The sequence below is a fragment of the Trametes versicolor genome, assembly GCF_000271585.1.
Source record: "Trametes versicolor FP-101664 SS1 unplaced genomic scaffold TRAVEscaffold_2, whole genome shotgun sequence".
Lineage (NCBI taxonomy): Eukaryota > Fungi > Basidiomycota > Agaricomycetes > Polyporales > Polyporaceae > Trametes > Trametes versicolor.
In genome coordinates, this window is record NW_007360322.1 from 3319936 (window position 1) to 3340244 (window position 20309).

At 58.5% G+C, this 20309-nt stretch overlaps 7 protein-coding genes and 2 non-coding genes across 9 annotated transcripts; 6 read left to right on the forward strand and 3 right to left on the reverse strand.

Annotated features, from left to right (window-relative positions):
• Window positions 1-1127: 1127 nt before the first annotated feature.
• On the forward strand, window positions 1128-3403 carry TRAVEDRAFT_62959 (uncharacterized protein; the record flags this gene model as incomplete). The annotated part of the gene is made up of 12 exons (XM_008036156.1): window positions 1128-1280; window positions 1681-1799; window positions 1855-2004; window positions 2057-2094; window positions 2155-2183; window positions 2205-2310; window positions 2384-2471; window positions 2529-2611; window positions 2673-2789; window positions 2845-2921; window positions 2978-3318; window positions 3384-3403. The coding sequence occupies exons 2-12, from the start codon at window positions 1733-1735 to the stop codon at window positions 3401-3403; spliced, it is 1116 nt and encodes a 371-aa protein (XP_008034347.1). The 5' UTR covers window positions 1128-1280; window positions 1681-1732.
• A 361-nt stretch (window positions 3404-3764) lies between these two features.
• On the forward strand, window positions 3765-3846 carry TRAVEDRAFT_t26. Its single transcript has one exon. It is a non-coding gene; the product is annotated as a tRNA-Ser (tRNA).
• A 412-nt stretch (window positions 3847-4258) lies between these two features.
• Window positions 4259-5854, forward strand: TRAVEDRAFT_43749 (uncharacterized protein; the record flags this gene model as incomplete). Its single annotated transcript, XM_008035715.1, has 2 exons — window positions 4259-5407; window positions 5465-5854. 2 exons carry the CDS (start codon window positions 4259-4261, stop codon window positions 5852-5854), a joined length of 1539 nt encoding a protein of 512 aa, XP_008033906.1.
• Window positions 5855-6284: 430 nt separating this feature from the next.
• TRAVEDRAFT_t33 lies at window positions 6285-6368 on the reverse strand. The gene has a single exon. It is a non-coding gene; the product is annotated as a tRNA-Lys (tRNA).
• A 66-nt stretch (window positions 6369-6434) lies between these two features.
• TRAVEDRAFT_69459 (DNA-directed RNA polymerase I subunit RPA43) lies at window positions 6435-7801 on the reverse strand. The gene is made up of 4 exons (XM_008036404.1): window positions 7495-7801; window positions 7259-7410; window positions 6915-7200; window positions 6435-6860 (listed from the first exon to the last, which is right to left on the reverse strand). The coding sequence occupies exons 1-4, from the start codon at window positions 7773-7775 to the stop codon at window positions 6473-6475; spliced, it is 1107 nt and encodes a 368-aa protein (XP_008034595.1). The 5' UTR covers window positions 7776-7801; the 3' UTR covers window positions 6435-6472.
• A 173-nt stretch (window positions 7802-7974) lies between these two features.
• Window positions 7975-8878, forward strand: TRAVEDRAFT_161789 (protein transporter). The gene is made up of 4 exons (XM_008036405.1): window positions 7975-8048; window positions 8116-8206; window positions 8279-8448; window positions 8510-8878. The coding sequence occupies exons 1-4, from the start codon at window positions 8046-8048 to the stop codon at window positions 8723-8725; spliced, it is 480 nt and encodes a 159-aa protein (XP_008034596.1). The 5' UTR covers window positions 7975-8045; the 3' UTR covers window positions 8726-8878.
• A 2312-nt stretch (window positions 8879-11190) lies between these two features.
• Window positions 11191-14701, forward strand: TRAVEDRAFT_56456 (uncharacterized protein). Its single transcript, XM_008035822.1, has 3 exons — window positions 11191-11339; window positions 11463-11981; window positions 12033-14701. The coding sequence occupies exons 1-3, from the start codon at window positions 11207-11209 to the stop codon at window positions 14432-14434; spliced, it is 3054 nt and encodes a 1017-aa protein (XP_008034013.1). The 5' UTR covers window positions 11191-11206; the 3' UTR covers window positions 14435-14701.
• Window positions 14702-15972: 1271 nt separating this feature from the next.
• Window positions 15973-17566, reverse strand: TRAVEDRAFT_115098 (NIF-domain-containing protein; the record flags this gene model as incomplete). The annotated part of the gene is made up of 6 exons (XM_008036406.1): window positions 15973-16182; window positions 16235-16333; window positions 16402-16551; window positions 16608-16712; window positions 16775-17075; window positions 17157-17566. 6 exons carry the CDS (start codon window positions 17564-17566, stop codon window positions 15973-15975), a joined length of 1275 nt encoding a protein of 424 aa, XP_008034597.1.
• A 1240-nt stretch (window positions 17567-18806) lies between these two features.
• TRAVEDRAFT_34586 (chromatin associated protein KTI12) lies at window positions 18807-19916 on the forward strand (the record flags this gene model as incomplete). Its single annotated transcript, XM_008035485.1, has 5 exons — window positions 18807-18978; window positions 19028-19188; window positions 19245-19324; window positions 19372-19534; window positions 19593-19916. The coding sequence occupies 5 exons, from the start codon at window positions 18807-18809 to the stop codon at window positions 19914-19916; spliced, it is 900 nt and encodes a 299-aa protein (XP_008033676.1).
• Window positions 19917-20309: the final 393 nt, after the last annotated feature.

Here is a 20309-nt window from a genome sequence, read left to right on the forward strand (position 1 = left end):
CGGTCACGTTCTGTGGTGACCGACATGAGGGAAAACTCACCGAAGCCGCCACCGCCTCGGCTTCTACCCGACAGATGCCGAAGATGTATGAGCGCGAAGATAGCGGGGGGATGTCAGCCGCTGCCTGTGAAAGCGACGAACGCGAGTCTAACGGGAGCGAGGAAGCTCCATTGTAGGCAGCTGCGCTTAGACGTTGTTGCGCGCGTGCAATGCCGACTGGGGTGTCGTTCGGGTGTAGTCTCACCTTCGCAAAAATGCAACGAGTAAAATCTATCGGAAAATGACTGTTGTCGCATTTTTGAAGGCGCACTCGAGTTGCGAGTCGCGAGGAAAATTAGCAAAGTGGCTGACGTTCGTAGCCCCGAGCGAACTACTTCGGGCAGAAGTTCGGAGTACTGCTGGATTTGTTCTCACGAGAACACACTGTCGGTCAGCTCATGACGAATGCCCGGGAGTATCTCCTACTCACAATGTTGCACAGAACATCCCCGTATATAAGGGTGCGGCCTCATACATACCGGCGACCGCTGCATTGGGGGTGACGGCTGCTAGCAGTGAATGTAGTTTGAAACACTACCACTGGCGCTTCTTGGCGAAGTGATGTAAAGCCGCCGTTTTCGTGGTGCAGCAGCAGCTAGAGTGTTTTGAGCACAAATGTTGCTTCTCAGAAACACTAGAGGACAGCAGTTATACTGAGGTAGTAGCAGTGGAATCGTACATGCAGCACAGATACGGTCATACTACATGGAGGTTGGAACGTTCAAGTCCCTGGGCGTCTCTTTGTGGCTCATTGGTGCAACGAGTTTCTCACGGCACCGATCCTCCTGCCGCATCCGACGCTCCAGGACGTTAACTTTGCATCCCGACTCCTTGTACGACTCCCGTCTCCCTCCACGATACACGCTCACGAACTAGAGGAGGGAGTGTATACAAGTCAACCGCTACACCAGCTAAATTCATACCCCAACTTCACAATCACCAATTCTCGCCATCGTGAGAGCAGTATGATGTTCCTGGCAGGCTGTCCGGCAAGATGTTGCGCAGAAACTTCCCAACATTCCGACTCCTCGTCAGGCTCGTGTCTGATCGGACTGACATTCGCAGCGCCACTCATGCCATCAGGCTTTAGCGATCCCTGCGCTTTCCACGGACATATCAACCTGTCCTGAGGAAAGATGGGGGAGTAGTCGCTGTCTCGCGACCCCCACTCAGGCTTTCTTGCCACTTGCGCACCTTCGCTCTCGCGGCTCATCGCAGGCGTGTTGCAAACTGCAGGATAGGTACGTCCTGGATCCCTTCTTACGAGCTTCGGACACTCCACTAGTGGCTAGGTTAGAGCATTGGCTTATTTACGGCTGATCCATCAACGAGCCCAGCTCAAACATCATACCAGTACTAGTCCTGGGTCTCCATCAACACTGATCCCGTCTCAATCAGCTCTATTACGATGCAGCGCCCCGGGATGTCGCGCAGAATCACTGACGCGTAGGGGTATAGCGAGAGCACGTCGGCGAGCTCGCTCGTCGTCAGAGCTTGCTCTCGTCCTCCACCACGCGCGCCGCGTCCACCTTTCCTTCCGACCCTCCAGCCCGAGGCTGTGGTCTTGCTTTTGTTTTCATTGCTCTAGACTACAGTTGTCTTTAATCTCGCATCTCTAACGGTACCCTACTCCGGCGACAGGTCGTCTTAATCGTGAGGCCCGCACATTCGGCCGTATATACCCCTTCGCGTGATGGAACAATCACTTTCTTTATCCTCGTCTGTCTTTCACGACTTGGCAGCCACGCGGTACATGTCCGGTGAGTACGCAATGTATACCTGGTTCAAATTTCATGAGACTAATAGTGTGCGCAGCGATCGGCTTGGTTGTTCTGTTTTACGACCATTGCCTGACCTTCGCGGACGAGGTGGAGTACATTTGGCCTGCCCCGACCACTTACGCAAAATACACCTTCCTCCTCAACCGCTACACGGTTCTAGGCACACTTCTGGCGGTAGCATATGGTGCGTACGACGAGGGTCTCTGACACATGTTGTTCAACTCCGCAACTTTCAGAGATGTGTGGCTTTGTGCCCAATCCATTCTCAGACCTAGTGAGTACACCGTGCGCATTCTCTCAATCTTCACTAGATACTGACACCTCAAAATCACAGGGGCAAGTCATTCGATGTCCCTTACGAACGTAACGCTGACGTCCCCACAGATGCAAGCACTTTATCTTCACGTGCTCTATGCTCGCAATCGTATCCGTCGGCATTGCGAACCTGCTCATCCTGCAGCGCGTCGTCATTCTCTGGGAACATCGCCCCGTACGTCCCCCATGACCTGCGTCCCGTGTTCAACTGCGAGCCCGTGCTAACGCTTACCTCGCCGGTCTGGCAGATCATCTTGAAGATCATGACGGTTGGCTTCCTGCTGAGCTTTACGCTCCAGGTGGTCACAATGGTTCTCACGCTCGTGAACGTACTGCGTGAGCATCTGACCGCCCATCTCGTCGCATCCACGATACATCCTAACACCTTGGCAGCAAGCATCCAGTGGTCGGCGCCGCTGGGCATGTGCATTGCGACGAAATCCTCCCACATCCTCGTTGCAGTATGGGCATCCCCGGTACGTTGACTGGCCTCGTGTGTAGAGAGAAGTCGCGAGCTGATCATACCGTGCGCCACAGCTGGTGTTCGAAATGTTCGTTCTCACATCGACTGCGCTGAATGCGCTTGACCGCCCGCGCACTGTCGAACTGCCCATCATCAAGGCGCTCCACTCGGACGGACTGGGATTCTTCCTCGTATGTACCCCGTTCTGTGGCGCGTTCTCTCCTCGCTAATGGGCGAATCATGCAGGCCATCACCTGCTTCCGTATTCTCAACCTCACGCTCGCCGCTCTTTCACGACCCTCTCTTACTCTCCTGGGCGTCTTGTGAGCTTATCAGTGGGGTTTACTTTCTGTTTAGCTAACGGCACGCCTTGTCACAGTTTCTGCTGGGCGATGACCACTACCGTTCTAAACCGCCTCCTCCTCCACCTCCGGCGTGCCGAGTGCCGACAGGTCTCCTCCCTGGACGCGGACGAGGCGTCTGGCGATGAGGAGCTGGCAGAAGCCGGGCTCTGGGATCCGCGCCGTAGCCGCGCGATCTCGCCCTTCGGCCTCATTCCCATTAGCAAGCGCATGTCGAGCGGGAGCGACCACAGCGCCCGCTCCGACGATACCGACCACGAAGCAGGACTCGCCGGGCACAAGCGGGGGCTGTCGGACTTCGATGGGCTCGCGCCACTGCCCTTCACGTACCATTACCAGAAGCACGTACCTGATCCGAGTGAGTCCGTCCTGCTCCACTATTCGCGCGCTGTCGCAGGATGGATTGACTGATGCGATGAACAGACCTTCGGCCGTGGGACTGACTGTTGCGGGGAGGACTGGACTCTCGGACTCGCTAGTATAGTACACAGCGATTGTACCTGTATGTACGATGGATGGCACGGGAGTTGTCTGTATTGCATTCTGATCCGTGAGGATGTTCGGGGTGAGGTGTACCTGCTTCGATATCGTCTCTCGCTATGTCTGAGCATAAAGTACCTCTCTCAATAAGTGGGATGCGTGATCGACTTCAATAACAAAGTGCGCAGTCATCTGAAGACCAATGAACTCAGTACTAGTCGGGGTGTCCCTCGGCCCTCAATGGCGTTCATAGTGACACAAAGTACTTGAACCATGGCGTGCCCCCCAAAACCTCGGGAAGGAAGGGTGGTGAACCTTTTTTAAGGCGCTATAGCCAAGTGGTTACGGCGATTGATTAGAAATCAATTCCACTTTGTGGGCGCAGGTTCGAATCCTGCTGGCGTCGCTTTGGGGATTTCCTCTTTCTCTTTTTTCTCTCTCGAATTTCAAGGGGGATTGAGTGTGCACTGAGAGGAACAGTCTAGAGGACGTAAGCTGACGAGGGGAAGGTCGTGCATCCCGCGTGCCGCGTTGGCATTGCCACCAGCGAACATATGATTCGCGACTCCGACACGGCGGCCAATGTTACGCGCGTACGCCTGGATCAGTTCTCTCTTGCCCCTGCACTCTGCGCTCATTCTATCGGGTCATTTGGGTAAACCTGTATAAACATAACAAGATAAAAAGTGCGCCTCCTTCTCGATACAGTACGTCCAAGCCACCCGGTTTCGCTCGCCTGATCACTGCACATACTTATTACACTAGGGTTTCGTTCAACCTAGTATACTTCACGTCTTCGCCCTCCAACATCGCCCCCGATGTCGACATTCCCCGTTCTGAACTACGACATCTTAATGGAGGTCTTGAGGGTCTGCCCAAGATCCGACTGCGCACGATTCATGCAGACAAACCGCTTCTTCTACATGCATGGATTTAAGACGCTGCTCTCCGATACCGTGCATTTCGACACGGAAGAAGACGTCTCTCGTTTCTTCTCGTATCTCACAAAGCTGGAGGGCGCTCGCTTCCAATTCGTGCGCTCTCTTCACTTCGACTTATCAGCCGACCTCAGCGAGCAAGCCGCTCGAGCGTTGACCATTGCGCTACCATCGCTTTCCAGCCTCGACGATCTATTCATATCATGCATCGAGGACTTCTTGTCATCGCACCCGGGCTTATTAGATGCTTTGGCAATGCTCACCTCCATCCGACACCTTCGTTTGTCGTACATAGGCCCCCTTGCTCTGAAGATGCTCCAGTCCCTCCGATCCAAGCTCACATCTGCGACGCTCGGATTTGAAAGCAACTTCAATGAAGACGACAGTTTCTTTGACTTGCTGCCTCTGGAGGAATGGCAACCGTATCACCCCACCGTACTTCTGGCGCATTCGCAGTCCACTCTGGAAAAACTAGAGTCTCACCGCTGGGATACGGACCCCAATATGATCCCCTGCCCCACAATCGTCTATCCAAAGATGCACCGGCTTTACCTCAATCGACCCGTTCTTCCTCTCTCCGTTTCGCTTATCCGCGCCTATCCGAGTCTCGCGCAACTTCTATTTTACTACAGCGTCCCCAGGCATTCCTCCAGTAATCGACTTCGCTATTCCACACGCCGCTCTTTAAACATCTCTCAGCAAGAGGCTTTGGGCAGAACTTGGGAGGAGTTGGGAAAGTACAGAGGAACCCTAGTCGATCTCTACATGCTGGGCCTTACTTGTCCCATCGCTGAAGTGGAACTGCTCGACTGGCAAGGCGAAGCGCTGCACATGCTCGGCCCTGTGCTCTTTGATGCCCGTCCCCGACGGCTCACTTTGAAAGAGCGTAGCTGGGAGCTGGAAGGCTCGGGCGCCGACATGTTCGCGGCTTTTCGAGGGCGAGGAGGCACCCGGCTGGAGTTCCTGCGCGTAGCTTTCGGGGTAGGACATTATGAGCGCGCTGGAAACTTTGATGTTGCCGTCGTTCTCGTGCGTGTTTCATGTTTATCCCTCCCTATCTACCACTCATACCACTAACTTCTTCAGGAGAATTTGCTGTCTTCGGTCCGGAGCATCCCTCTCCAGGATCTGCAGTTGAGGGTTGTAACAACAAGCCTCGACCCTCGGCCACACACCCACTCGGACATCGAACAATTTAAGTGCAAGATGATGAGCCTTCCTACCCCTCCCGCACTTGACCCAGATCAGTATCCTCTACTGTTCGCCGAACGCTCAGTGAACGCCTTCGACCTCGAGGATTACATGCAGCGGTTCACAAGGGGAATACCTACACTGAAACACGCTGAAATCACCATTATCGGCCCTCGGGACGGGTGGAGGAGAGTGGTGCTCAGTGATGGTCAACCACTGCTGGAGGAAAGATTTGTGCGGAGGCGCAGGATGAACCCAGGTGAGACCCTCGATGCGGAGCCATGATACTGTACCATTTCGATCAATTCGACATGTCACGGGTCACAAAGCCCTCTGTCGGTCGAAATTTCCGGTCGTGTCACAGGTCACCAAAACGGCCGTCGGGGGGGTCAAACGGGCGCCAAATTTCCGGCGCGCTGACGCGCGCCCAAATCGGTCGAAAGTAGCGGTCGGTCACACCGCCCGCCCGGCGCCGTCGAATCTGTCGGTTGTTCGAACCAGGTCACCGGTCACAGGGCCTGTTGAATTGATCGAAATGGTACAGTACTAGCAAACTACATGACAGGTACGTACGGGAAAGCCCATCTGACAGCGATATTGAATTATCCTGACCAGAACACGATGGGACAGGTGGAGGAAAGCGATCGGGTGTACCGAACCTATAGCTACTGTATGTCTCCTGGAAACTACGATCTCCTGCAAAAACAAAACCAGTAGCCCACCGCGAGGGTCGAACTCGCAGCCTTCAGATCACCCGCTAGTAAGAGTCTGACGCTCTATCCGATTGAGCTAGGCGGGCGATGAACGCTAACGCTTCATGCTTAACAGATTCGGACTAGACAAAACGCCTCGGGCGACACACCGTGCAAAACATAGCGAAGACAAAATGACCGATGAACACGACTAACTCTTCTTTTTCTTCTTGCTTTTCTTCTCTCCCGAGGCCTCCGCCCCATCCCCACCGTTCTCCTGCGCTTTGCTCTCCCTCCGTTTTCGCTTCTTCTCCTTCCGTGCGGCCTCCTCGGCTGCTTCACGCGCCCGCCGTTCCGCCGCCTCCGCCTCGTCGCCCAGGCGGCCCAGCTTCTGAAACGCATCCTCCTCAGAGCTGTCCTCAGCATCCTCAATCAGCGCGTCCACCTCCCGCTCGCTCATCAGCGTAGGATCATGACGCGCGGGCCGAGCGGTTGTCGTGCTTGAGGTCGTAACGGCGGCCTTGGGGACGTGTTCCGGGGAGAACGGATTCGGTTGGATAGACCCAACTAATGAGAGCATTTGATTCGCAATTGTCAAGCTATATGATTTGGCGTGAGCGGACGCGAAAGCGAGGAATATGGAGATCACGCACCCGACCACGGTGAACTCCAGGGAGGCGTCCGCATCGCCCAGCTTGGTACCGGTGACCTTGTGTACCCAACGACCATCGCTCTCAGCTTGTCCCTCGGCGCCTTCTGCAGGAGCGTTCTGCGTGGTCTCCTCCGCGCCGCCCGCACCAAACTCGGGGTCGTTCTCCGCGGGTCCATATTCGAACTCGTACACGTCTGTCGTAATGTGATGTCGGGGTATCGAGACGTTGAAAGTGCGGTGGACGAGCAGGGATATGTGATCCGGGGAGGAGAGGTTGATTTTGCCCACTGAATCCGCCGTGTCTGTTAGCGAGGTTCCGAGGACAGCTCGGTGGGGTCTACTCACCTAGTTTCATCCCCACTTGGGGGCTCCAAACTGTCGCGTCGAACGTGACTTTGCATATGGTGAATGGGCAGTCTGCTTTGATGGTAGCGACTGTGTCCAGGAACTCCAGGTGGTCGTGCGCGAGTACTACGCCTTGCAGCGCGGGGATATACCTGCAAACACACGACGGCAGACGCGACAGGGCACACTTCGTATTCAATCAACCTGGAATAAGCTTGTGTATAAGGTGTGCATACCTCATGAGCGTCGAGTCCAGCATCTCCTCCACACCCCCGCGGAGGTCCGCCGCGAACACGGGTGGGACGGCAACGCTGAGTGTCGCGCGCACGACGCGAAACGCGTCGTCGGTCGCGCGCGACTTCCCCTTGTCGGGCTTTGCTTTCGCCTTCACGACCCGCTTCGCATCCTTGTCCTTCTTCGACCGTTTCGTCGACGGCTCGCCCACGGCCGCTGCGACATCTGCGGCGGCCGCAAGCTTGCGCTTTTTACTCCTCTGCTCCGCTGCAAGCTGGGACATAACAGAGAAAACCAAGGGCCCAAGAAGAGACTAGACAGTAACACAGATGCAGCTGCGCGAGCGGACAGAGTCGTGGAAATACAGCAGCGGTCGCCGAAGAGCAGGTGTTGGCGGCAGAAATTTTGGCGGAGTTTCGCAGGCGCTCGCGACTCCGAGAACCGAGCTCAGCGCGGGCGCCTCTTCGCGCGAGCGCGCAGTGCCGGAGGTCGACGGCACGTCTCTCACAGTTCTCTGGTTCTGTCACCATCGTCTCGGGCTGGGTCGTCGGATATGGTGCGTATCGTTGGAATGGCTGGTGGCTAGGTTGCGCGCTGATGCATGTGTGTGATGTGTGCTGTAGAGCTCGCCAAAAGTCATCGTTCAAATTGCGATCGCTGGCGCAAGGATCTTTGGGAGGGCGTTCGCCGCGGCGGGGAGACAGGCGATACAAAGTGCGTCCATTATGCGCCATATGTGCTGTAATGCGCTTTTGAGTACTCATATTGACCCCTGTGCACTTGTAGATGCCAAGTACCGACCACCCGGTGCTGGTGGGGCAGACGTCGCGGGTGTCGGGAATGCGACCTCTGGCTCGCTGACGGACCGGTTGACGAGGGAACATAGGATGACGGCGGACGAGGCGCGGCTTATCCTCAACGTCAAGAAGGAGGACACGGTTGAGCGGATCGTCCAGGTGCGCACGCCTCTCTAGCCATGCGCGTACGCAGAGCTGACAAACGTGTGGTCCCGTGCAGAACTACGAGCACCTGTTCAAGGCGAACTCCCCACCAGAGAAAGCACCAAAGCCCACGCCCGGGAAGCAGCCCGTCCCGACGAACTCGCACTACCTCCAGTCAAAAGTCGTCCGCGCGAAGGAGCGGCTGGAGGCCGAGCTCAAGGTCCCCGAGGAGGAGGCAGCCGCGCCGCCTCCCCCACCGGACGCGCCTACGACCCCTCCGCCCTCGTCATAGCACCCGCCTCCGCTCTCGCCTGCGGTCGCCCGTTCGCATTTGCGCGCGGCGACCCTTTGTCTTGCGTCCCCGCACATACCTTGCTGATATCATAGACCTAATGCACTGTACAACCCCCACACTATTAGCATTATCCCCCATTCACCCTCACTCAGGCGTAATGCAGACTGTTTACGATGGGATCGACGCTCCTTGGCGAATTTTGCATCAGCGGTGAACGTGTCCGTAAATAAGCGGGCGGACAAGGCGTATTTCAAGGTATTTAATCTTTGAGCTCAGTGCAGCCAGCGCGTTTGTAAATGATACCGTCCGACATGACGTTAGCACGCTTCTGAAGTACTTTCTCGTCAACTTGGCTCACGCAGAAAATCGGGTCTTGGTTGCCGGCCTCTGCCAAGTCGATGCCCGCACTGGGCTCATCCATAGGCACAAATATGACAACACAGGATTCTATCTTCGTCGCTTGAACAGTCCGACCCAGTCCGACATATTCGCTTTAAGCCGGTGGATCCTCAATATACACCGCTCACTGCTCTTACCGTGGACGAGTAAATGACGCAGCGAACATGGCAGTCGAGGATTCGGAAGAACTTAAAGGGGGCTCAGCGGCAGCGTAGGGGCATCGCATCAAGTGCCAGTAAATATTCGCACTGCAGACCTCGAGTACATTGGGCACAACTGGCTCACACTCGCGATGATTATGAACAGACCGTCAAGATTATTATATAGGTTGGGGGTATGCTGCGATCGGAAGTAACTCGAAATGCATGTCAAGAAGATGCCGCGTAGACCGCCTGCAAGAATTTCGGAGTCGGTGAGGTGCACAGTCGTAATTTCAGGCTTACTGTACGAGCCCTCGGCTCACCCGACGCACTATGTCCAAACGGAGATATATATGTCCGCTAAGTGCTTGTGTGCGTTGGTGTTTCTAGCAAAGAGGTCATCCCAACATGAGGCATCGTTCTGTCAGCATGCGAATCTCCACCTTTCTGGACTGAGGGGCGGAAACATGCGGGAATGGACTCATCCATCAGAGGCTCGCGGCGCATGAAGATCAGCGCAGCGTTTCCACGACTGAAAACCTGGCTTGTGCCGCGGCGATATCAGAAATCTCGATGGCGAGTGCTGTGCCTCTGCATGTGTATCCCGCATCGATGCGAAGGTGCAGTTCTGTGCAGGTACGCTGATGTACCACTGCCAGGGCGGTTGACTCAATCATACAAAACAGATAACCGCACATGCCTGTGAATGTTTCCTGGGCACCCTGTAGGCTGTCAGCCTCGAGGCGTTTACAGATAGTCAGACGCTCTTCTTACCAGGATGAGATGTCCGTGCATCTTCTGATGAGTGCATCATCAGACGCGCGAACCGGTCGTGGGTTCGGAGAGGCCTGCGCGTTGTGTGCGTCTTGTGAGCACCCTGTAGACTGCACGAGAGGAGCCGCAGGCATGTTGAGCAGTACGCGATCGATCGCATGCGATATTACCCCAAGTAGCGGGCGATCTTGTGCATGCAAGCTACCCGTCGAGCGACACGCTGCATTGAAGGCGGATTGCTCGCGGATGATTACGATCCGCCGGCGTTCAGTCGAGCACTTCGCGATACAGCAACGACCCACGAGGGGATCAAGCGACACCGCACGGAGGCCATGACTGCACCGCGGCCGCGATGGCATCATCCACCCACTCGATCTCGCATCTCATGCAGCGCCAGGCCCGAGGATCCGGCGAGAAGCGCAAATCTCCGGCGCTGGTGGGACCAAAGGAAGGCTCCCGATGGGCCTTCTCACTGGACGGAATAGGCCTAGGGTGGGTGGAAGTGGAGAGCGGGAAAGGGATGGTCGCACTTTATCTGTGCACGGGGACAGCGACGGTATCGCGAAGCGCTGCAGGGAGCGCGGGGGTGTTCTCAGCTGAGCGCGATGGGGAGATCGAGTGCATCGTGGCTGGCGGAGTGCGATGGGCGCGTGCTAGGATATCTCAATTGAGCGGCGGAATGGACCACGCCTGTGAGACAGTTGTCGTGGCGGTCGCACCCAGGACGCTGTGGAGGACAGCGCTGGCCCGGCGCAGAACGGACAGCAGCGAGCACGGTAGACGAACGGCAGCTCGATGGTCGGGCGTCGGGCGGGAGAGACATCAGACGGAGGAGAAAGCCGGAGAGCGGCGGAGAGGCCGGGGTCATCTGATCTGCAGCAGCCGCGCGTGCTCGCCGGATCGGGAAGCGAGACGGGGGCGCATTTTCTGCGTCTGCGCGAGTTCGTCCTCGTCCGCCGTCCTTGCTCGGCCGTCCGAGCTCTCCATCCACCACCATCCTGTACAACACACCACCCCACCAGCCCCGGGGACGTGCACGCGCACTCCCCTTGCAACGTTGACTACCAAACTCACCCATCACCCGCATTCTCCGACGCAGCGCCGCATAGCCACTAGGCCGTCGCCCAGCCCAGAGGGGGCACATCCTCTCCTCCTCATAACCACCATGGCGCTCGGCGGTCTGGGGGCCGTTCTTCTCTCTGGCCACCCCTCCCTCTCGCTGGGCCATGTCATCTCCCAGGTGGATCTCAGTTCGGTCTTCTTCGCTGTGGTTTTTGTCATAATTGTTTTGGTACTCGGTGCGTAATTTCCCTAACTCCCCTCGTGCCTTCTCTTACCCCCTGTATGCGGACCGTTCGACCTCTCGCTGCGCCTGGATATCCTGCCTCTACTCTTCATCGCCCGCCTCTCTGAACCATCAGCGTATCTCACCAATCCATCCGAAAACTCTTTCCGGAACTATCTCACCGAGCAGTCATTCAAGCAACATATTAGCCGACTGGACGAAGGCGGGCAGGAAGACGGCATTGCATCTGACGATTCAGGCGTACACTTCACCCTTTCTCGCAGAACGCCACCCAGCACTCGCAAATCAGGAAGCAACTTCGACCCCACCTCCCCCTTCCATTTCGTCAGTCGTGCTTCCGTATCCCTTCGGACTCCGAAGCACGTCTTCTACTCGTTTGGCATCCTCACGATAGCAGCACTCTATCCGACGGGCCGTCCGCAAGACCGTGCTCATGGCCACGCGATCTACTCCGGGAACCTCGTTTCATCTGTCTCAGATGCGTGGTTCGTCGGCCTGTTTGGGCGCTGGTGGCGGGGAGGCATCATTCAAAGTTGGTGGTACGACATGCTCGCTGCTACGGAGGAGGACGATGAGGACGGGCCTCCGGGTATATTGAACGTGAAGGCACTGGATCTACTCGAGGGATGTGACGGTGAGTCGGAATCTCTTATTTGTCTGCTCTTTGTACAAACCCCTACTCCAGGTCTACCGTTCCCCACCCCTTCGCGCCTGCCCTCCGATGCGACTGCAAAGCTCAGGGGAACCGAGCGATCTACCGCACGATCTCACAATGCCGCACCTCGGAGCAACACTCCCCCTCCACTCCCTAAATCAGCGTCTCTGCCGTTGCACGCACCTCGTATCACCATCTCGACGCCGCCGAAAGGCAGCTCAACACATCTTCAGCGTCTCGCGTCGTCTCCTGCACAGAGTTCGGCGCCCTCGACGCCTGACACAACGCGACCGCCCGCGCCTCGAATGCTTGCGTACTCGCCCTCGTCAACATCGCTCTTTGATTCGTCTCCCGTGATCGCGGAAGTGCTGCGCCAGATCTCGCAGTCCCAGGCCGCGGTGAAGGAACTGAGCACGCAGCTCAGTGACGTTCGCAGCAGCGCGTCTGAATCCCATACGAGCATCCAGAAAGAGCTCGAGGAGCAGCGTCAGCGCAAGCGTGACGAAGATACCGCGCGCGCGGAGCTGAAGACGCGCACGAAGACGCTCGAGGACTCGAAGCGAAACGCAGAGACGAGCAAACGCGATGCGGAGAAGCGGTTGCGTGCGGCGGAGAGCGCGCGAGATAGCGCCGTGGTGCGTATTGAGAAGCTGGGCGCAGAGATCGGAGCACTGCGGACGCGCATGTGGGAGGATGAAGAGATCGTACGATCCAAGGAGGAGGGCGACGCGCAGGAGGAGGAGACGCAGGCGGAGCTGGAGCGGAAGAGGAAGGAGATCAGGGTCGCAGAGGAGGTCGTCGCCGCGCTCAACTCGCGCGCGAAAGAGCTGGAGGAGCGCATTGCACAGGAGGAGGAGCGCCTCCTGAAGGCGAAGGAGCAGGCGGAGATCAAGAAGCAGGATCGCTCCTTCTATCCCCTGACCGTCGTGCCAACCGTGAACGAGGAGGACCTCTCCATCCCGTCGTGGTCGTCTGCGGCCTATCCGGAGCCCCATCAAGCAGAAACCCTCACGCAGGAGCTGCTCGACCATCACACCTTTGACTATGCTGAAAGTCAGGTAGACTTCCCCATGCCCATCCAACCGCCCAGGAGTAAAGGTTCGTCCTCGTCTGGTTCGGCCAACAGCGACAACCGGGAGCCTTCCGTCTCGCCGCGCCCTGCCCGCCTGTCCCTCACAGGCATCTCCAACTTGCGCGAGCCTATCCAACGCGTACTCCCCGAGCCTGATCCTAACGGTCAGGTCTTGGTGCGTCCGCACGCCTTCCCACTCTTCAACGGAGACCTGCCTAGCACGCTCTCCACTCGCTCTACGTCGACTCGCTTCTCGCCTTTCAGCGACACCGAGGACGCTAGCGAACTAACCGTCCCACCCCATGTGGAGCCGAACACCGCGAGCAGCATATCGTCGATGAGCACGTCGCTCATCCCGACAGGCCTCATCAGCTCGCTCGACAGCACGGGCAGCCTCGACGGGCTCGGCCTTCCACGCTCTTTCCAGTCCGAAGACGACGCGGTGCTCGCGCGCGACTGGCGCAAGACCGCACGCTTCCCGCCTCCGCCCCCTGTCGAGAGCCCGAACGCGGGGCGCACTGGCGCATACACGACTTCGCCACTCTCGCTTACGTGCCCCTCGTTTGACGGTGTGGACAAGGACGACCCGTTCGAGGTACGCCCGCCGCCCCCGCGCCGCAGGCTCACCTCAGATCTTGCGGACCAGCGCGCGTCCTTCCCGCCGACACGGACGATATCTGACCCGCCCCTCCCGCCGCCCGGCATCGCCGCCGCACCCCAGCAGCAGGAGCACGAGGGCCCAGACAAAACGGGCTCCGCGCACCGCCGGTGGTTCTCGCAGCAGGACGCCGCCGCGGCGAAGGAGCGCAGGGGGCTCAACCCAGAGGCGAAGGCGTTCTCACTCACCAAGAAGTCCTTCCCCTCGCTCTTCTCCGCGCCCCAGCCCCAGCCGTCCGCGCATGCGCTCGCCGCGTCCCCGTACGACAGCGCGTCGTACGCGAGCAGCACGAGCCTCGCCTCGTCGCTGGCCTCGCACCCCAGCAGCAGCCTCTCCACCGCGTCCACGCTCAGCCTCCCGCCGTCGCTCGCGGGCGCCGCCGACGCCGACACCGTGTTCGCGTCCGTGTCGATGCGCGCATTCGCGCCGTCCCCCGCGGAGCGCGAAGCGCTGCAACGCGCATTTGGGGGGTCCGCGAACACGAGCCTCGAGCGCCTGCCGACGCTGAGCGAGGTCGCGTCCATCCCGCCCTCGCCGCCGCACCCGCACGTCCACGCGAAGGACGGCGCGCTGGGCACGGGCCGCACGCTGCTGCCGCCGGGGCTCGCGTGGCTGCACTCGCTGGGCCCGTTGCGGAAGCCGAAGTTCAGCCCGTGGGAGGACGAGGAGACGAACGAGGCGGGCGTCGCGGACGGCCGCTAGCTTGCTGCTGTCCTGCGCGCCGCGGCGAATCAGACTATCTATGTATGTAGAATTGAAGTGCGCGAGGGGGCGGCCGCGGGGTTCTGCTAGAGCGCGTGTGGAGGCGTGTGCGGTGCTTGTGTATGTACGGGGCGAAGGCAGTGCTAGTGCAGCAAGAGTAGGAGCAGTGTAGTAGGAGCAGAAGGGGAGAGCGGGAGAGAGGGGGGCGGTCGCCTCCGTGAATAAGTAATGCACCGTAACGATCCCAAATGACAAGAATATCTCGGCCCTCGGAAGGTGTGAGCATGAGCATGTGTGCACGGGCTCGCGTGGCGCCCTTCCGCGCTGCCAGCAGCAGCGGCCCACCCCAAAGCCGAAGCTCCCTCCCGCCGGCCTGCTCGAGCTCGAAGCTGCGCCGGGCCTGCGGGACCAGTGCAGTATCGACACAGCTGACGGACGGGAGAGCGCGGCGCCATATGTTCAGGCACGCCGTCGAGGCCTGTGACTGTGCAGTTTGCGCGAAGCAGCGGGGACAGGGTGCGCAAGATGGCCTGCGGGCCAGTCAGCGCCGCCCGCGCAGCGCCGGAAGCTCACTGCTCATAACGCAATCTCGAATCTCGCGCGCCGGAGGAGAGAGGATCTCGGCCGCTCCGTGGAGGAAATGGGGTGAGAAGCACGCGCATGCCGTACGGACATTGCCTCGATAGACGGACAATGGCCGCGGCAGACCTACTTACCGGCACTGGGGCTCTCCACGTATACCGGGGACCCATGGACGAGCGAAACCGACGCGGACGGGGCGGGCAAGAATAGGCTGTGGTTCGTCGCTATATTCGTCACGGGACATCGTGGTAGACCAGGAAGGAAAAGACAACAGAAAGGTAAACCGGAAGGGGAGGGAGAACGCGGGTATAGCATAAATAGATGCGAAGTAAGCAAGTTTTGGGCGACTGCGAAGACAAACCGGGCGGACGTCAGCTAGCCGTCAAGGGGATGCCACGAGTGCGGGTCACGTACGCGTGCGACAGGGTTCACTGTGTGGGAGCAGTGGGGACGGCGTGCCGGGGTGCGCGTGCTGGTGCTGGTGCGCGCGAAGGGGTAGGGGGCGGTAATGAAGACAGAGCGCGACCCGCGGCGGGAAATCCGTCCGGTCCAGCTGGAGACAGTAGCTGTAGTGATACACGTACAGTGCGGGAACAGGAAAGCGAGCTTGTGTGTGGGAGAAGACGTTGAAGAGAAGGAGCGAGTGTGCGGCTGCAAGGCGTGCCGAAGAGACCGATGCGAGAGACCGACGTCGATGCGGGGTATAAGATGCGGCCTGGTGCGGGAGGCGGGGCGGCGAGTGGAGAAGGACACGGGGCGCGGTAACGAGCGGTGGGTAAGACTTGTCGTCTTCTAAACGGGATCGGAGAGGAATGCATCATCACGCTCTTGTGGTGAGGATAAGGGGTCGGCGCCCCGTCGGTATAGAAGCCATTGCGTGCGAGGTATGTCTCGGCGCGGTTGGCGACGCATACAAGCAGATGTCGCAGTAGGTATTGTGAGAATGGTATCCAGGATTATACTGCGGAAGAGTTGAGAATGCCGCGGACGTCATCAACGTGCGCGAGGTCGCTCAGGAATGGACAGAGGTCCATTAGCTCGGTGTCGTGGGGGTCGTTGAACCACGAAGACACCGGGGCGGCATTATGGGGGTGGAAGATGTACGAGGCAGGCGAATTGTCCAATATGATCGTGTCCTTGACGGGCCGTCCAAGCTGTGACAAGTCCTGCATAGCCGTTAGTAAGGGAAGCGGATGTAGGGAAACATAGAAGACGTACCTTCACATAGTTGCCTCTATGGTTAAAACAGCTCTCACGGAAGAGTCTGTGCGCTACTGATTTGGTAGGGTCAAGTCTGTCGAGTACCGGGTCGGCATACTGCACAGCAGCGCGACGGAGCGGGGTTTGGTCACAGGGAAAGGGTAAAACTAATTCTGGAGACGCACCTTGGCTAAACTGGCGGTGAAGACCACCACTTCGTAAATTTCGCCCATGCGCTTGAGGAATTCATCAACGCCGGGCCGTTTCAGCACGTAGAAGTTGTGCCAGTATGACTCGATTTCAACCGGTACGATGTAATCGGGCGAGTTTACAGGCTAGAGCGGTGGAACCGTCAGGAACATGAAAAGTAGATGCAGCGGTGAGTACGTACCCTCAAACTGCTGTGCACAAGGGTCTCGTCCAAGTCGAGCACCAAGCATTTCCGCCCAACGTGTTCCGGGGCGATGGGCGGTAATAGAGGCTTCGGCTGTCCGTCCTGTAGAACCACGGCACAATTAAGGGGAGATTGCGCGGAGATGAACGGCGAAGAGCACTCACAGGTCCGGTGGGGATCCCGGACCCACCCAGTCGGATCAGCCGCTGCTCCTCGTCCTCAACTTCATCCACCGTAATGAGCTCGTGGAAATTCCCGTCGTCCGTGAAGGAGCTATCAGACTCTTCGCCGGAGTCGCGCGCGACACGGTGGTGGAGGACGGAGTGGGAGAGGTTCTCACCTGTCGAGCCGGGCGGTTGCACCGCGCCCGATGTAAGGCCGTCGGTCTCTGACAGCGGCAGAAGCTGGTGCGTTGGTGTTGGCGGCACCACGATGTCTACGTCCGGCATGGCAGATGTTGGAATGCTCAACGGCTGCAGCACAGGCGCGTTCACTGCTAGTGTCGTTTCAGCATCACAAGAAAATACGCGTCGTGGCATTAGACACGTACCCGAAGTGGAAGTGGAGGATTCTCGCGTCCCATGCTGCGCCGTCTCCGTCTCCTTCAGCGTCTGCTTCTCCGAATCGATGGGGTGAGATATACCCTCGTCGAGGTCGATGGGGTGCGAGTCTTGGGTTTGTATGCACGACTTGCAGAGAAGCGTGAATCGCGAGAGGAAGGACCTCTTGACGCGTTTGGAGGGCGACTTGGATTCCTCTGGTAACGATGGAAGCTTCGTCAGGCTCGAGGATGTCAAGACACCTTCAGAAACCGACTGCCCATCTCGTCGCCGTTTCCCTACCGGTGCGGCATACGCGGTTGTCCCCGCCTCCTTCTCCTTGTCGCTGGACGCGGACGCGCTCTGTGCAGGAGGGTTCTCGGCCGGGGACGCGATTGAGACTGCGGTGGCAGACATGGTGGGGAGCGTGTCCGCGGCGGTCGTGAGATCAGACTGGGTATGGTGAGAGGAGGACGGGTCCTGCCCGGTGCTATGCGAGTCGCTTGTGGCTGAATGAGCGTCCGCTGCCGGGGGACCGAGCTCGGCAGGTTGGGCGAGCGGGGGGGCCTGGAGGTCACCGGCGGATGTCGCGCCGCTTCCGTCGCCTGTGGTGATCTCGGGGGCAGAAGGGGAAGTGGGAGAGTTCCCCGCATGGGTCCCTTCGCCGTCGTGGTGCACGGACTCGTCATCTGAGCGCAAGCCTGCTTCTGACGCCTTCACGGGAAGATATGAAGATCGTCCGTGAGCTGCTTGATCTGGAACGCGCTTCGCGGGGCGAAGTTGGGGGAGCACACACCTGACCGTTGGCAGAAGAACGCGAGGAGGCGGGGCTGACCATGGCCTCACAAGCACAGGCGGCGGAGAGGAGGGGAAGCGGAGGTGGAGGGAGAAGGTGAGTGTATGCGATCTGCCAGAGCGAGACTCTGATGGACTTAGCGCCTCAATATGGGCGTCTATTCAATACTCTCGGCTTTCCTCTCGGTCCGTCTCCTCCTCCCAGGGTCCTCCACCCCAAAGCCGACCGGTTAGTGCTGTGTAGCGTGCGCGCACCCGCCATGGCCTCGTGTGGTCGGACATTGCACACTTTGTTCCCGTGCAACGCGTGTCAGGGACATGAACAATTCAAATGCATCCTAGGAAGCGCCCATCGCTCTGTGGTCGGTCATTCCGCGCTAGGCTCCGATTTCGATTGGCCCTGGGGTCACACTCTACGAGGTAGCATGGATTTGTGGGCACCTTCTGAGCGATCGAGTGAGCCCTCGCATGGTCAATCCAGACAACTCAGAGCAACGTGAAGAGGTCGTCACCCGCAGACTCGCTTAACGCGAGACGTGGTCCGTGCGCACGTATCTACCGGGTATATAAGACGCGCTCGGTCTACGCTGATCCCCATTCTTGTGCTCGGGCACGTACTGTCGCCAGTGAGGTCTTTACCGAGGCACAGTCTTTTGCTGATTGCAAATTACACATCCGAACACGTCTGTTAGCTTCGGCTTCCAGCAATTTTTGGCAAACCCCCTTCCCAATGACGACCTTCGTGGTCCGAGGGTCCTGCAGTAGACAGCATAGCGTAGCGCGATCAATACATCTTGCTTTCTACCACCATCTTCCTCGTCTGCGTGCGCGCGCTGGTCTCACTCTGACGACTGAATACACTATGGCCTTCATCACTATCTCGGGATACCCGTGTTCTGGCAAGACACAGCGCGTCGAGCAGCTTCGTGCACACTTTGAATCTCGGCTGCAGGATGCTTCCTACGAGGGTCCGCCACTAAAAGTTGTTGTGGTCTCAGACGACAGCTTGAACCTCTCGCGGAATGTGTACAACGGCAAGTGCATATGATACCTTTGCTCCGTCGTGCCTAACACAACGAGTAGATGGGCGTGCTGAAAAACCAGCGAGAGGAGCCCTATTCACTGCCGTACAACGACAGATGGGCCAGGATACCATCCTGATAGTAGACTCGATGAACTACATCAAAGGCTTCCGGTATCAGATGTACTGTGCCGCAAGGGAGCACAAACTACGAGTATGCACAGTAAGTAATCGCCCGATTGGTTATCAGAACGGCAGAATCATGAGCGCGAAAAGTAGGTTTTCGTGGTGGCCACACACGAGCAGTGCAAGGAATGGAATGCGTCGCGAGAAGATGGTCGAGCATACACACCAGAGACGTAGGTCACCAGTTGTATACTATTTGGCCCACTCTGATGACGTACAGACTCGAAAACCTGCTAATGCGCTACGAGGAGCCGTCATCCATGGTGCGCTGGGACTCCCCGCTATTCACGGTGCCGTGGACGGACCCAGACGTGCCCATAGACGACATCTGGAAGGCCGTCACAGAAGGAAACGTGAAGCCACCAAACGCTGGGACCCAAGCCGTGCGCACTCCTCCAACTGTTTCCGCCCGCACGAACTGACGCACTGGTCCGATGACAGGTACCGAAAGCCCCTACCGATGCGCTCCGGACGCTCGAGCACACGACCACGACGATGGTCGCCGCGATCATGGCCGAGCAGTCCGCGTCCGGCGGCCTTGGCGGGCCCGTCACGCTCCCCCTTTCCGCGACGTCGAGGCCGCGTGTCAGTCTCCCGCCACGCAACATAACGCTCTCGGAGCTGCAGCGCTTGAAGCGTCAATTCGTCACCGTGCACAAGAAGGCGATCACGCTCGGGACGACGGAGAAGGGTGCGGTGGACTGGAGCGAGGAAAGCATAGCGGACAAGTTCGCAGTGTACATCGAAGGCAATCTGAAGCCGTAGCTGTGCGTTTCCGCAACAGCATCCTCGTGCGATCTCTTCGGACTGTGTTTGCAGGCCCGACATTCTGGTTCCGTACGTGGCTCACTCTCCATTCTGCGTCACAGACACTAGCAGCGCCCCAGCCTCAGCCCGCGCGTCCGGTCGGGCTCGATCGTAAGTCCCACATGCGGCCATGGACCAACGCCCCAGTGGGCGGATGTGCCGCATATAGCAACCCGATTCGATATCCGCCTGGGCGAGCTTCGCGAAGTCCAGCCCGTCCCTGTGTTCCTGCAGGGCGTCCCTGCGGATATCCCGCATAAGGGTGCGGAAAGGTATCAACAAAAGCCCGGGCCCGCGGGGCGTGCAGCAGCGCGACACTCCCGCACGTCCGTCCCTCGGCATAGCGCGCAT